General features: G+C 39.0%; 2 protein-coding genes and 1 long non-coding RNA gene across 3 annotated transcripts in view; 2 read left to right on the forward strand and 1 right to left on the reverse strand.

The window, feature by feature from the left end:
• LOC144017506 (uncharacterized) lies at positions 1 to 5024 on the forward strand. Its single transcript, XR_013283199.1, has 2 exons — positions 1 to 727; positions 780 to 5024. It is a non-coding gene; the product is annotated as an uncharacterized LOC144017506 (long non-coding RNA).
• Positions 1 to 15864, forward strand: part of LOC144017507 (C-myc promoter-binding protein-like) — a 265503-nt gene that overhangs the window by 153952 nt on the left and 95687 nt on the right. The window lies entirely within an intron of this gene.
• Positions 4349 to 15864, reverse strand: part of gch1 (GTP cyclohydrolase 1) — a 15176-nt gene continuing 3660 nt past the window's right edge. The window contains exons 2-6 of the mRNA XM_077519141.1: positions 13461 to 13570; positions 8736 to 8791; positions 6891 to 6922; positions 6741 to 6825; positions 4349 to 6601 (exon numbers count right to left, since the gene is read on the reverse strand). Coding sequence (XP_077375267.1) covers positions 6475 to 6601; positions 6741 to 6825; positions 6891 to 6922; positions 8736 to 8791; positions 13461 to 13570 — 410 coding nt within the window. The 3' untranslated portion in view covers positions 4349 to 6474. The remainder of the gene's footprint in view (positions 6602 to 6740; positions 6826 to 6890; positions 6923 to 8735; positions 8792 to 13460; positions 13571 to 15864) is intronic.

Below are 15864 nucleotides of genomic sequence, written 5' to 3' on the forward strand. Positions count from 1 at the left end.
CTGAGGAAATGGTTAACGACCAATCACGGCTCACCTGTTTTCTGGGTTTGGCAGCAAACTGAGCCATGATTGGTCGTTACCTATTTCCTCAGCACGGGTGATGTCATTTCCAGTTGACAAGAAGTGGCAAAATTTGTTTTGAAAGGTATTAATTGTTTTTGAAAAATGTTATCACATTCATTATTTACAAAATAACGTTTTACTGTTAAAAAAAGGGTTCAATGAGCCAAGTATCCCTTTAATGCAATATTAACCTGAATACCATATTTAGACTAATGGGGCTGTATAGAACATATTATTGTTGAATTGGTATGACTTCCTCTTTAAAGATGCCGGCTTTCGTCATACACGGTGGGATTTTTATGCATATTTAGATTCTAGGATTTATATATCTATTTTTTTTTTCTTTTGTCAAACTTTTGTTAAACAGGTGTGATTTAAGCTGCATATTGCAACTATATATCTTCCTTGGAGGAAAGTGAGGAATAAGCAAATGGGCTTCACACGAATCAGTCCATGAAGGGTTGCTACCCAGAGACTGTGACTGGAGATAGCGCCACCTACTTGCCAGGAGAGGCGTCGCACGTGTGGAAGCGTGTGGTCACATGACCACACAGACGATGCCAAAGAGCATTTGTTGATGGGCAAGATTGTGACTTTGATTATAGCGTCCTCGGAATTTTTGGCTGACAAGGATTTAATTTTCTTACCTAGTTTTGAAAAGCAGGTTATGTGTCTGGAATGCAGACGATATACACTGAATATGACCTGCATTCCAGGCACACTATATCAAATTGGGGTTAGGAAAGAAAATGGCCGACGTTTATTTGTTAGCGTTATTTCTGTTAGTTACTTGCGATTTTATAGCACTGTACAGTACTGCCTTCGTTCCCTGCACTTGATATGATAATGTGATACACGAACATCCAAATATCAGTCGGATTATAGCGAGTCCGCTCTCACTGGTGTTGTTCGATCTCCCGTCACATCAGTTTTGGCATCGGGTCATGTCCGTCAAGGACCAAACCAGTCATGCATGGGGTCCCCTTGGTGTGTGTTTTTCTAAACTTGATCTCATGCCGTTGGACAACAGAGCTTCAAACTGTTCTAATTCTGACATAGTGCCTTCTTGTGCCTTTGACAGGCCTGTTGTGAGGCCACACGCACACACACGAGTCAAAGTGTGCCATAATGATGCTGCAGATTCCGTTTCGGTGTTGGTGGCTCATCCACAACGAGCCCTTCATTTCTTCAAGCTTCCACGAATGTGGAAACCTTTTTGTGTTTTTTTGCTGTTGTTACTTTATATATATGAGCAGGCAGCATCTTGATCCCAGTGTCCTTTGCCATATGATTCAATACTTATAGAAGATACTTTTATTTATTCTTTTTTTTTCACCTCATTGTTGTTGCAGAGGTCATAATTTTACTCCGTTAGGTATATTATTATTTAAAGTACCATGTATGTATTAACAAGTTATGGCTGGTAACCATACAGACATCTCAGATATTAACTTCTTTTTTTTTTTTTAATGGATATTTTTATGTTGCGCTATAATCATGTCTGCATCCTTCAGTCTATTGTAAAGATGTTTTTCATGTGAAGATTTGGTGTCGGAGCACGAGCTGGTCCACGTCACATGTTCAGTCACGCACGAGCCACAGGAAAGACAGGAAGATGTCAGTGCACACGTTGCATCCGCAAAGTATTCACATTGCCTGCCTCGAAAACCAGTTTGACACCCTGTTTTTGGATAAGCCATTAGGAGCTTCCTTCCACTTTATTAGCTTTGACATTACATAATTTTAGGGTTGTGAAGGTGCAACAGAAATACAGTTCAATGGATTTGTTGAGTACATTTTTTAGTTGACAACAATCTGAATTCAGACCATCACCAAATTGTTGTGAAAAGTGGTCTAAAATGTGAATTAGTCACTGAGAAATTTAAGTAAATGTCTTAACTTAATCAAAGTGGAGAAGAAAAAAAAAGTCAAGTAGTGGTCTAAGAACAGAAGTGGCAAATCCATGTCCAGAAGTGTAAAAACTCTGCCACAATTTAGCTTTAGCACCTGATGCTAGGGAGCTAGCTAGCATCAGGGGCTAAAGCCAAATAGCTAAGGTGCTAGCTATCTAGTACGTGGAGCTAAAGTCAAAGTGTGGCAGGGTTTTCACTTTATGGACCTGGATTTGCCCCCTCTGGCTCAAAATAAAGGAAAACTATTTTTCAACCCTAACTGAATCCTCCGATTCAGGCCATTTTATTGTTCCAATGTTCCCACGCGCGCGCAAAAAAAATAAAATAAATCACAGAAGTGCTCAGGAGATAAAAGGGACACAGACAACATTATGCCTTTACATGGGCATACTTTTTTTTTCCCAATCTTTTCTTTTTCGTTGTTAAAGGCAGCCCAAGCATAAAGATGCGCTTTGTGTGAATATTTTCAATTTGAACATGGCTGAGATTGAGCTGTGGAGCGTTAACATCTTCATACCAAATGCCGACCATAAACTTCTGTGTGGGCTGCAGTGCTAGCAGTTAGTGTTACTTCAAAAGTATTTGTGTACTTGCAACTCAAGACATATATATACACAATATGCTGTTTTGTATTTTGGGATTTTTCTTAGTTTCTGCATTTTAGATGGGATACTCCTATTATTTTTTATTATTGTTTTTTTTTGGGGGGGGGGGAAACTGAGCATCTAATGTGTAACAAATTTCTACCGCTTGACTGTGCTCCTTTATTACATTTAGTTTCATTTTGATCAAAGAGCCGATGTCCTGTATTGACTGCAGGCTTGCGTATATATTTGACTAAAGAGTATTGTTCTTTATTATAAAAAAAAAGAAAATACATGCAAAAAAGGACAAAATGGAGGAAAATGCAGAAAAAAAACTAGTAATTTATCTTTTAAACCTGCATGCAGAAGGCTGAGAGTCATATTTAGAATAACAAATGGCAGTGCCTTTTTTTTTTTTTAACTTGAGACAGAGAGTGGGGTAAATAGTGCCTTTTTTTTTTTTTTTTTAACTTAAAGTGTGTTTTACGCAGTCGGATTACAGGAATGTCTCCAACTAAAATATGTTCATATAGGTTTTTTTTTTAATGTGCAGGAGCAATCACTTTGGATTTTCAGTAAACTGTTTGAGAAATATAGCTTTAGAAAGAAAAAAAAAAAGTGGTTTTGTGGCACAACTTGCCCCCAGTGCGGGGCAGGTTGTGCCATTAGTCACAATTCAGTGGGGTAAATTGTGCCATTTATAACTGAAGTTAAAAAAAAAAAAGTAAGAATTAATTACCCCACTCTCCCCTATTGTCAATGTTTTTTGTTGTTGTTTTTTAATTTTGTATGAAATTTAAAAAGTGAAATCTTCTAGGAGGAAACCAGTGACAGCTGTGCTGGGGCTTGTTCACACTGCACATCAATTTATTTCTTCAAGTCTATTTGTCATGGTTCATGCTGCCATGTAGAGCTCATTTCTATAGCCATCTTTAAATATTACAAGATGGATAGGGCCACTCAATTGGCTTTTGATTGGCCAAACGCTAGGAGTCAATCCATAAACATTCTCTAATTGGACCCTCGTTGTGTGAACTAAGCCAATCAGCCGCCTTCACTTGGTGTCATCCTGTTACGACCGTATGTCCACTTCCTGTTCTCTGTCGGTACTTCCTTGAAGTTGAGTTATTCTGGTCTGTACAATATACAGTATTTTTGTGTGTGCAGGTGAGAGAGCAAGAGAGATTGAGAAAGGGCGAGTTTGTATGTTTGTGTATGAATGCATTCAAGTGCTTTTCATTGTCTTGCTGTAATTTGTTGAGACATACCAGAATGCTGTGACTTTGGCATGCCCCGTTATTCATAAAAAAGAAAAAAATGTTATAAGATTTCTGGTTTGTCTTTGTGTGTGGTTTTTTTTGTAATCGAACAGGCTATATTTATGGCATGACCAGGTGAGGTCAACCCAAACAAAATGCCTTTACAATAATTATATGTAGCCCAGCTAGCTTAAACTGTGTTGTGATTAGCCTAATATTAGGTTTGTGGAATGTGAATTAAGCAGCAAACTATTTTTTTTCCCTCCTTCCTCAGAGGGTAGCCATTTTGAAACTTGCAGTCGACAGAAAAAGACATCAAAGTTGTTTAGGGCTCAGGTAACAAACAACCAATCACGGCTCAGCTTGTGTACATCACATGAGAAAACAGGAGAGCCATGATTTCTCCCCCAAAGATTATTTTGTAATCATAGCTATGATTTTGTATGACTGTCCATGAAATTTACTGAAAGCTGATTTCCCACTGCAGAAGGTGTGTTCAAAGCTTGTACAAACTTTTCTGCGTACAAAATTGATCAGATAATGTTTATTTCAAGACGGATACAATTTGTTTTATTGCACTGAATGAACATGTTTTCTGCTGTTCATTTGTAGCGACCTCATTGGCTTAAAAGACAATTTCACATCACACGTGCCTGAGGGAAAGATGAGGGTTGTGTCCAAAATGTCCACCTTAAACCCTAAAGCCATCATTCACTATATAGTACTGCACTATATAGTGTCCCAATTTATAGTATCTTCATTCTGTTTAGGCGATTCGGACAGCCAGCTCGCTACTTGCTTCTCTTCGTATATCACGTGACCACCAGGCACGTCATGACGCACCGGCGTTATCAATCTCCGACTATTTATTGTGAATGAAAATGAAAACTGTATTTTATTTCCTTTGTTTTATATATTTTCAACTTAAACGAATTCGTAGTTATGTAGCGCTTTATCGTGCTTGCGCTGTCGCTTGGCATTTTGTGTGTGTGTGTTTTTTTTTTTTTTTAAATACTCGCAATACACTATGCGTAAGCCGTTGAAGTCAAAGGGCGGCCATCTTGCTCCTCCCACCTCGCGAGCAGACTACTCGGTATACGTACAGTTTACAGATGAGACATACATACAGCTACTAGGCAGCTAGTATAAGGCGAGGTGGGGGGTTTGTGCCGGGGTGGTCACTATTTTTTTTTTTTTTTTTTTTTTTTTTTTTTTTTTACAAAACAAAAAAAAAGTTTAACAATGGGATGGTATGTGCTGCTTTGAAGACCCCTTTTTTCTTTTATTGGTCAGTTCCTTAGACCCCCATATTAGATTTGGCAGAGGCATCTTTTGTTGAATTAGTTATAATTCTTTAATTTAAAAAAATATATATATACACGTTTCCTCCAGTAAACATTAAGCATATACTCAACTCAAGTTTATTTATATCGCGCTTTCAAACAGTTGTAAAATGTTGGAAGTCCTCTTGTTCATGTTTAACAAATTTAAAACATCATAAATCATGCCGTTTCTACTAACTACCGTTATTTTGATACTGTAAATATATTGGATCGTATGCCGAGAAACATTTCTTGGGAGGAGCGATATGGCGGCCTCTGACTGCAAAAATCTTGGCTTATCGGCTATCCAATCAGTGGTGAACATCGATGTTCACTACTTTTCAAAGTGCATTGTGGGTAATTTTGAGTCGTGTGCACATTCGGACACAGCCAAGGGAGTTCTTCCTGTTGTCACATCAATGTCTTGTTTTGATGAAGAATTCCAAATAAACATACGTAAAATGACAATAAGCCATTGAACTGGCCTTCCCTCTCAGCAAGGCCGCACAAAAATGAGTTGCATTCACAACTCACACAGACACACACAAGTCGTCAACCAAATGGACTAGACTACACAATTCAACAGACCGCATATAACAGACACGTGCTGGCACAAGAACACACATTTCTGATTATGTCACAATCAGTGACACCATAGTTGGCACTTACAGATGCAAACTTCCATAAGAGAATAGAAATAAAACAAGCTAACACTTTGGGACAGATGAGCATTCGCATCTGTGGGCACTTAAGTCTTCAGTGAATTGAACACGTTTTAGGAACGTGAAGAGACAACTGTCCGTATTTTATTTATTTATTTATTTTTTACTGCTTGACTTCATTAGGGTTGCGACTCGCAGGTGTCTTTGAGGTGGGGAACACCCTGGAATGGTCGCCAGGCAGTCGTGCGGCACAAACAACCATTCACACTTGTGTTTACAACATGCAAATGGCTGACAACCAGTCCAGGGTGCACACCGCCTCTCCTGTTCACCAAATTAGCCCAAGTGATATAGAAAACTAACTTGTAAAAATCACAATTTCTGTATTTTCAGCTAACTTCATCATCCTGCATATTCTTACTTCAATTATAATTTAAATCTGTTTAAAAAACATTATGATAAACCGCTTTCTTGTGGATTACTCAAACTAGTTAATTCTAAACCTCTTAACTGGAGTTTGAGGTCAACTGAGTGAAAAATATGTCTGGTGATGTAACGTAAACGGAATGTTTTCCTTCCTTTGGTAAGATGAAAACACATACAGGTGCACATGAGCCGGTCCGTGCAAATGGAGGTAACCCCTGGCAACAAGTGGAGGAAGAACTTCATCTTCAGCTCCTGACCAGCGTCAGAAACTCGTCGCGGGTTTTGGGGTCTTCCCTGAAGACTCCCAACATGGTGCTGGTGATGGTCTTGCTGTTCATCTTCTGGACGCCTCGCATCACCATGCACATGTGACTGTGGACACCAACAGATGACCTTTAACACGCTTCCGCAACAACTTAAGAAGTTCAAATGTTGATTACGTCATTGCCTGTCAGTTAATAAATGTCGGACTGTTCAAATCGATTTCCCGCGTGCGTAACTGCGTACATACGTAGCTTCGATGATAACGCCGACCCCGGTGGGCTGCAGGGCTTCAGTGATGGCCACGGCGATTTGCTTGGTCAACCTCTCCTGAACTGTGAACAAACACCGTGGATGAACTCTGAACACAATGGCTGAAAAACAAACGTTGCACGTGTACCTTGCAGTCTGCGGCTGTAGATCTCTACAATCCTGAGGAAAGACCAAGTCGGGAAGTGAAGGATTATTTACTACTACTTTTTTTTTTTTTAAAGCTAAAATTTTGATCTTAAATCATTCAACCCAAGGCATATGACTTTAATAAGTAGGTCTATATGACGCAAAAAGGCACAACATGGAGATGCCAAACACGTGCATTTTTTCCCACAGCCAGCAGATGGCGACATGAACTCTTTGAAAGAAAAGTCCGTTTGTCAGCTACTGTTTTTACAAATCAAATGTACATGTGTATTTTACTGTTTATTCTTGAAATTTTACATCAACCTGCCAATGTATGGAGGACCAAAACTGCCAAAATTAACAATGAATGAATTTAAGACAAAACACATTCATCCACCCGTTTTTTTTTTTTAATCCATCTCAAGGATTTTAACAGAAATTGACGTCGCGTCCACGAGCAGTTCCTTCAAAACACCACAAGGTGGCAGTATCGCTCTGAAAACAGCTTCACGTTCCAACTCCGTTTGATGCTCAACAGTCACTTAATTTACAGTCGTTGTGTTTGTTTGTTTGTTTGTTTGTTTGTTTGTTTCCTCCCCATTAATGGTTAGCTAGAGAGTTATAATCCTCCTGAAGACAGTTAATGAAAGCGTTACAAAGACCGTATGGGACCAGGATGAGTGAATTCACTTTTTTTTTAATGTGTTTTGAAGTTCCATCCATCCATTTTCTTAACCGCTTACTCCTCACAAGGGTCGCGGGGGGATGCTGGAGCCTATCTCAGCTGCCTTGGGGCAGTTGGTGGGGTACACCCTGAACTGGTTGCCAGACAGTCAGTGTTTTGAACTTGGAAATCAAAACCAACCACAAACTGTGTTCTATTTTCAAAGGCAACCACTTGTACAGTGAGTTGAATGGGTTCAAATGAACAGGAGCATCCTGCTGTTGACCTTTGACCTTCTGACTTTTTATGTAAGCTAACCGCTTTGGATGTTCAAATAGCTTGGCAACTTCACAAAAATGTCACAAGAACAAACCGGTTGCAGGGAGCGGAGGAAAAAAAAGAAAAGAAAAAAAAAAGACTATGTGCACATGTTAGGGCGGCACGGTGGGCGAGTGGTTAGCACTTCCGCCTCCCAGTTCTGAGGACTCCGGTTCGAGTCCAGGCTCCGGCCTTCCTGGGTGGAGTTTGCATGTTCTCCCCGTGCCTGCGTGGGTCTTCTCCGGGTACTCCGGTCTCCTCCCACATTCCAAAGACATGCATGGCAGGTTAATTGGGCGCTCCGAATTGTCCCTAGGTGTGCTTGTGAGTGTGGATGGTTGTTCGTCTCTGTGTGCCCTGCGATTGGCTGGCAAACAGTCCAGGGTGTCCCCCGCCTACTGCCCAGAGCCAGCTCAGATAGGCGCCAGCAACCCCCGCGACCCTTGTGAGGAATAAGCGGTCAAGAAAATGGATGGATGGACGCACATGTTATAATATCTTCCTACAAGATATGTCTTCTCAATTTTAGAATGGATGTCATTGTATGAGTGAGTCAGTAGGGGCAATTTGTGATTTATATAAATTCATTCTTAGCTGCTCAATTGGACTTAAAAATGAACAAACAAGTCGTATTTTGATGTTAAAACCGACAGGGCTTTCACTTTTTCTCACCATGTGTGCATGTGTTTCCTAAGCAGTGTTTAATTGATCATGTTCAATGTGTGTGTATTTTAAGAGGCTTATTCAACTGCGTATTTAGCGTGTACAAGTGCAGACCTGATCCCACTGACCCCAATACCTTTAGGCTTAGTATGCTAAAACCACTTACTCCTAGCCTTGAACACACACACATAATGTTCTCACCTGGCCAGCTTGCTGAGACCCAAGACTCGCTTGTTGGGGAGGTAGCCAATGTGAACCTGCACAAAGTCAACAAATTCATTTCACAATGAAACCATGAAGGAACCAGTTCAAATGACACGATGAGCCCTGAGGCAATAACACAGAACGAGTCATCAGATTTGTTCATGTTTGCGTACAACTTCCTGCCAAGTTTCTTCACATGCTGCGTCAGTGTGGAAGTTTTGTTGCGCTTGCAATACATGTCAGTAAGTGTAAAAAAATGGAATAAGTACATCATGTTATCAGCTGCAACGTCTTTTTGAGATGAACATCAAACTTTGATGCCATACACTGTCCACATTAGATGATTTATTTATTTATTTTATTTAGGCACTTTAGCATTAGTACATAGTAGTGTTAATTTTATCCTGCATTTTTAAATTTAGTCTCAGTTTTAGTCCAGTTTCAATCACATTTGTTAGTTTTTTTCATATTTAGTAAACCTTATCCCGTTTTTATTGAGTCTGTTTATAGTCAACTATAAATCTAGCATTTTAGTCTTTATTTTAGTCCAAGAAAACTTAATAATAATAATTTTATTTTTCTAGTTTTAGTCAACAAAAACTGTCGTTTTAGTCTAGTTTTAGTCAGGACAGTCATTTCACCCCTGTATATTTTTTGTCAGCAGATTATGTTGAACATTTCAGCTCTAAAACTATTTCACATACAATTTTCTCTAATCTTTTTTGTGAAAAACAACTTCACACACAATTACAGTATATCAACAAGTCTCTACTATGGCTCCATGCTACGAGCTAGTAAGTTAGCAAGCATTAGTTAGCGGTCGGATTAATATTATTGTTGGAATGTTATGGCTGTTGGCTTTTTTTTTTTTTTTAATCATAAATTCGTCTCATTTGTGTTCATGAACTAAAATGTCTATAGATTTTAGTCCATTTTTTATTACGTGAAGTACATTTTCATCTCGTCTTCATTAGTTGACGAAAATGTATCCTGATTTAGTCCCAGTTATTGTTTATTAATGAGGGTTTTAGTCGAGTCTAGTCTAGTTTTATTCCAGTGAAAAATGTGCTGTGACAAAATTACTTTTGTTTAGTTTTCGTTGACAAAATTAACACTTGTACATAATACATTCATGAGAATGTCACCTGGAATCCTTCCAAAATGGCCGACATCCTGTTTAATTTCTTGAGTGTTTTTATGCAAGAGAACAACATGGCTTTGTTGTTTTTTTTAATTCTCTAAACACCCTAAAATCAATTAAGCAAGCAATTATATACTATTTTTAAATTAATTTGATTAACTGTTGCATAACAGCTTTCTGAAGTTTTAGTGCATCCTTTATGATAAACATGTCCACAGAATTGCATGTCAGCTGTGATTTATTTTGATTTTTTTTAACACTCATTTGTATTCCGGTCCAGATTGAGAAGCTCACACTTAACATGTCCAGACACTTGTCTGTCATGATGACGCCCCTGTAGGATGTTCTACCCTACAGTCTATTTCTATTTGTCATCATGGACACCCAATGATGAAGCCTTGACTGTGATCTTTGCTCCCTGCGTGATGTTTAGTCAACAAGTAGCCGTGTCATTGAATGTTTTGATGTCATTCTGTGGTTCATTTACCTGCGTGTAAGGTTGAATGATAACGGTAATAATAAAGTGTTTTAATACGCAGTCGTTTGAGATAAATATCCACACATACAAGACTTTTTAAAAGCAAGACGAGGGCAGAGAAGCTGGACAAGCAAGGGAGGATGTTTGTTACTGTTAACGTCATCAGCTGGAGAACGACTGCCTTAAAGTGCCGCAGGCTCTAATTCTGAAACGCACACACATACGCTCCACCCAAATGTCAGACGCAATTTGTAGACCGGATGAGAGAAAGGGCAGCCGCACGAGCGTGCAAAGTTGGCTTTTCCTCGTCTTTCCTCCTTTTCTGGCCTTCGCGCTCCTTCCTGCTGCAGAAGCCTGATAGCCAGACATCAATTCTATGATCTGCATCTCCCTTACACCTGTGTGTGTTTGTGTATCCAGTGGTTGTGTTGTGTCTATACAGCTTGTCATTGTCAGGAGTGTTGCTGCTGATCCATCCCCTCTCAAATGTGTCTGCGAGCAGTGACTCATAAAGTGACACGCCTCTTGCTTCTCTCTTTTGTTTTTTTGTTTTATTTTGAGAGCGTCATGACTGGAAATAGTAAATTACATTCATCATTCAGTCACATTTGACTCCTAGTTCTTGCTTCATTTCCTTATGATAGAGAGTTGATACACGCTGGCCTGGACCGATACCCAGTGACTCACAGGGTTGACAAACTAGCATCACAACTCACAACGCAACTCGAGATTAAATCAAGTTCAATTGAATCTCAAAAGTAAATAAAGAAAAATAGCACCATATCGTATTTAAAAGAAAAATAAATAATGTTAGGTTGCGCTGATGTCTGTTTTTGTGACTTTTTTTGTGTTGCCCTCTAGTGGTCAAATAAACGTGCATTTATTTAGCTATAGTGATTTTTTTTTTTGATTTTTTTTTTTTTTTTTCAACCTTTGTTTGGTTCATGGGAGGTTGTGGACCCAAGTGGAGGGTGGCAGGTGTGGTCTTAATCATAATTTAATTTAAACATAAACAAACAAAAGTACAACACAAGATACAAAGTACAAACCCAAGCAGGGAATAAACATACTGGTTGCAAACTAAAACAGGCAGGACTCGCAGGCGCAGTAAACAGGGTGTGGCAAATACAATGACTCGACAAGGACTGAATGAAAGCAGGGAACTAAATATACATAGTAACGAGACAACGAGAGACACCTGGACAAGACACAAGTGGCTTGGGGAGCTGATTGGGTAACACAAGGGAACAGGATAGATAACAAGCACAGAAGGACATGATAAAGCTTCATGAGACAATAACAAAAAAGGAGACATAAGGAAAACATGTCCTATAAACAAAACCAAAGCACAGACCATGACAGTCTTTCTCTGCCCATATCCTAACCCCTTGCCCGAACCTTAGCCATCACAACTGATTGCACAACCCTAACCTAACTTTGCACTCTAAAAGAGGTCTGGACTAGTTGGGCATCACCAAAATGTCCCCACAAAGACAAGTGGTCCTCACAAGGATAGTAAAATCCTGGGATATGGTCCCCACCATGTACCAAACACACACGCACACGAAATCAGAAAACGCTTTAGTTCACTGGCGACACCTTTTGGGGGAGGGTCTGATTCCATCCCTTGTGTCTTAATGACATGCACCTGCAGGCAAGATGGAGGGATCAAGTAGCTTGTGGATGAATACGTACATATAAAGGGCAGAATGGACCAATCAAGTTTGAGTTGCAGCGCAATGATGTCAAAAGGGTTTGTAGGGGGCAGAAGCAACACAAGATTTGAAGATAAATAGATTGCAGCTAATCAGATTGATTCTCATTTTGTCCATTTTAAACAAGATAACGGCTGCATGGGTTTGTGAAGATCAAAGAACCATTTCAGACATATTGTACATATTCCCGGTTATTTTATCATCATGGATATGACATTGCATAATGTATGCATATTATATTACACTAGACTAGACTAAGTGCAATTTCTGGAGAAATTGCGTGGGAATGCTGAAAGCTGAATGCTAATAGTCAGTCCCATTGAAGATGAATGAGGAAAAGTTGAGCTAAATCGTGTGCGTATTGTAAGTAATTTTGAGTCAGACGATATATATCCCGGAAGGCGTGAAATTTTTCAGCAAGTTAAAATTTAAACGGTGTAAATCGGAAGTATTATGTGGGAGTTGTTTGACGGCAAAAAGTGAGGAGAATAAAATGCTTTCAGCATTCCCACAATTAATGCAACACAAAGCTGATATGGTTGCAGGGAGCCATGATTTATTTTTGTGCCGGCATATTTAAAAATAGATATAGAAAAATACATTTGATTTAAAATTAGACTAAGTGCAATTTCTGGAGAAATTGCGTGGGAATGCTGAAAGCTGAATGCTAAGATTTAAATGCCTGTGGAATGCTTATGAAGTAAATGGAGAGATAAATTATGAAATTATGACCTCCTGGTTGCTGGGCAATGCACTTTAACAACTGCGCCATCGAGCAGTATCAGACACCTGGTAATGATAATCAGTGTATGTATGGAAGTGGGCGTGGAAACTAGTAATACTTAGAAAAAGTTCAATGTCGGTTCCATTTAAAATGAATGGGAAAAAGTTGATATTCAACGTTTATAATTGTGCAAATGCTGCAAGTAATGTGGAGTCAGACAATATATACCCCGGGAGGCATGAATTTTTGAAGCTAGTTGAAATTAGAACGGTGTAAATTGGAAATATTATGTGGGAGTTGTTTTGCGGCAAAAAAGTGTGGAGAATAAAAATGACAATAACATATGTGAGAATGCTGAAACATTCCCACAAAAATACAGTCAACAATAATCTGACAATGAAAATGACACTGCCACAATTCTGAACAATTCTGAGCTCTCTCTCTAAAAAAAAAAAAAAAAAAAAAATGACACTGCCACCTACTGTAGTGGATATGCAAATACATTTTGTTCTAGTACAGCAAAGTAAGTGTGCGCGCGTGTATCATGTGTATGCGTGTGTGGGTGTGTGCGTGCGTGTGTGTGTGTGTGTGTGGTGTGTGGGGGTGTGCGTGGGTGTGTGTGGGGGTGTGTGTGTGTGTGTGTGTGTGTGATTATATCGCTCACCCTGCCGATGATAGGCACCAGGTGATGTTCGCACATAGAGAACACGTCGATGTCTTTGACGATTACCATCTCGTCGTGATCCTCATCAAAGATGGCATCATTCAGCACGTCTGCACACAAACACACAGGAGACATAGCATAAATAACTGAAATCAATTTTCAGTATTGCCATCTTCCTTAATGTTTTTTGTATTTGCTGTAACTGTCAGAACTGATATTTTACATCCATCTCTTGTGTTTTAAAATTTGATTCTAATGATCTCAAACTTCCCCATTTGTCGTTGCCAGCTATAAGTGACGCCTCTTCCACTTTTGGCAATCCTTTCTATCTACTGTATCTATCATCAACTTTTTTGACTATTTAATTATAGTGCTGCTTCTGCACACTCCTGTTGCTTTATTACTTTTTTCCTTTTTTTTTTTTTTTTTTTTTTTTTTGTTGCTCACCGGGGTTCAATAAAGCGCTTTTATCGTTTGGTGACGACACAGACGCCTCTCAGCCACAACATGTCAGGTTTTAATTTCCTGACTGACAATCAGTTAGAGGCAGTGGAGGAACAACAGGAGAAGGTCACTGAAATGCTGCTGCTTATTGCAAGACTGGCAAGTAAACATGCAGCCAGGTAAAAAACACAACCTCTCTGTCAACTGTCTAATATGTTTGTGAAATGCTGCTGGCAAGCCTTTCATCATGAACCTTTGTGGAGCTTGTTGTTGCTGACACTTCAACATGTGCACCCCTTGTCAAGACAAATTGCGTGCAATAAGAGAGAAACCCCAGTTAACACAATTACACATTACTCTTTCCTGTACATTTCAATTGTAGGTAGCTTTAGATAAATGATTCATCGTGAAAATAAATTCAAAATATTGATGTTTTATTTGCTTAGTCACAGAAAAACTCCAGTACTTAATATTGAAAATGTCAGACTTTTGATTCGAATTAACATTGTGAATCTGCACCTAACGTAATTAATTGGCTTGGCAATATACAAGGTAGATACAAGTCAGTTTAGATGGAATGCTAACAGAATGCCCGCGCTCCAAAGTAACAATGAAACAAACTGATTTGCGCTCTTCAAACATTATACAGTAGTTAGCATAGTAGCTCCGAGCGCTAATTGTCATGAAATGTTATTGCTTGGGCATTAGTTCAAAGTTGAGCGCAGCAAAAGAAAAGCAAGGTTGCCACTGGGTAACTTGAAACTGTAATAAAGTGGTAATTGTGTTTGGAGTGTTTTCTTGTCAAGCACCTGAACATGTGGCTGTTAATAACATCTAGTTTATCACAGCTAAAATAAGGTTCGTGTGATGGATAATGTTGGATTCTTGAGGTGTTTGTGAAACCCACCACCTTGCAAATTGTGTACCAATACAAAGATCACATGTTTTGGAGGCAATACTGCTTACACATTTTCATTGTGTGCATCTGTACAATTGAGCTTATTTGACAATAGTTAGAAAGATAAATCACTTGCAAGTACTGTATACACACAAACACCCTGTAGGATAGTATGGTTAGGTCAAGCTAAACCAAATCAAATGGCTGGCAGCTGCTGAGAACTGTCATCTTAGATGAAAGGTTAACAAGAGGGCGGCACACATCAGGTAATGACAGTTTCACTCATCATCACTAATGTTTATTAACATCCCGCCGAGAACAAACACTTCACACTTCTGCATATGTATCGATTTACACAGAACAGTGTCTAAGGTGAAAATCTTAGTGCTTCCATAACAGCATACTGCATATTTATGTTCCTGTGATAGGAAATGGATGGATGGATGGATGGATGGATGGATGGATGGATGGATGGATGGATGGATGGATGGATGGATGGATGGATGGATGGATGGATGGATGGATGGATGGATGGATGGATGGATGGATGGATGGAACAAAAACATCTTGCAGGACTTATTTGATTACGTGTCACATTGTCTGATAGTCAAAACCAATCTGTCTTACTATGTTCCGTTCATTTATTATGAAAATGGTGGATATTTCTGCAAGAAGCTAGTAAAAACTTTTTGCACAACTGCAAAGGTCAATAAAACCAAATAATGTTACAGACTAATTTATTTTCTAAGTAACCTACAACAGACAGAAAAGGTGAGCACAAAACACAAGAGAACCTGATGTTAGCCTTTCTTTTTCTTCTGTGGGGTCTATTGGCAAATCATCTTCATGACACATTACTGCCACCAACTGGACTTGTCTCTCTACTCTACTGCAAGGAAACCAACGGGAATTGATGGTGGCTGGATGTTATGTGCTGCCAACATCTAGTTGTAGGGGTCAAGTGACCAAGGTTATTATAGTTTTGGAATTTTTCATTTTAGTTAGGTTTATTTATTTATTTATTGTATTTTTTTTTAGTTAGTTAGTTAGTTTTAATTAGTT

Source organism: Festucalex cinctus, chromosome 4 (genome assembly GCF_051991245.1).
Source record: "Festucalex cinctus isolate MCC-2025b chromosome 4, RoL_Fcin_1.0, whole genome shotgun sequence".
NCBI classification, from domain to species: domain Eukaryota; kingdom Metazoa; phylum Chordata; class Actinopteri; order Syngnathiformes; family Syngnathidae; genus Festucalex; species Festucalex cinctus.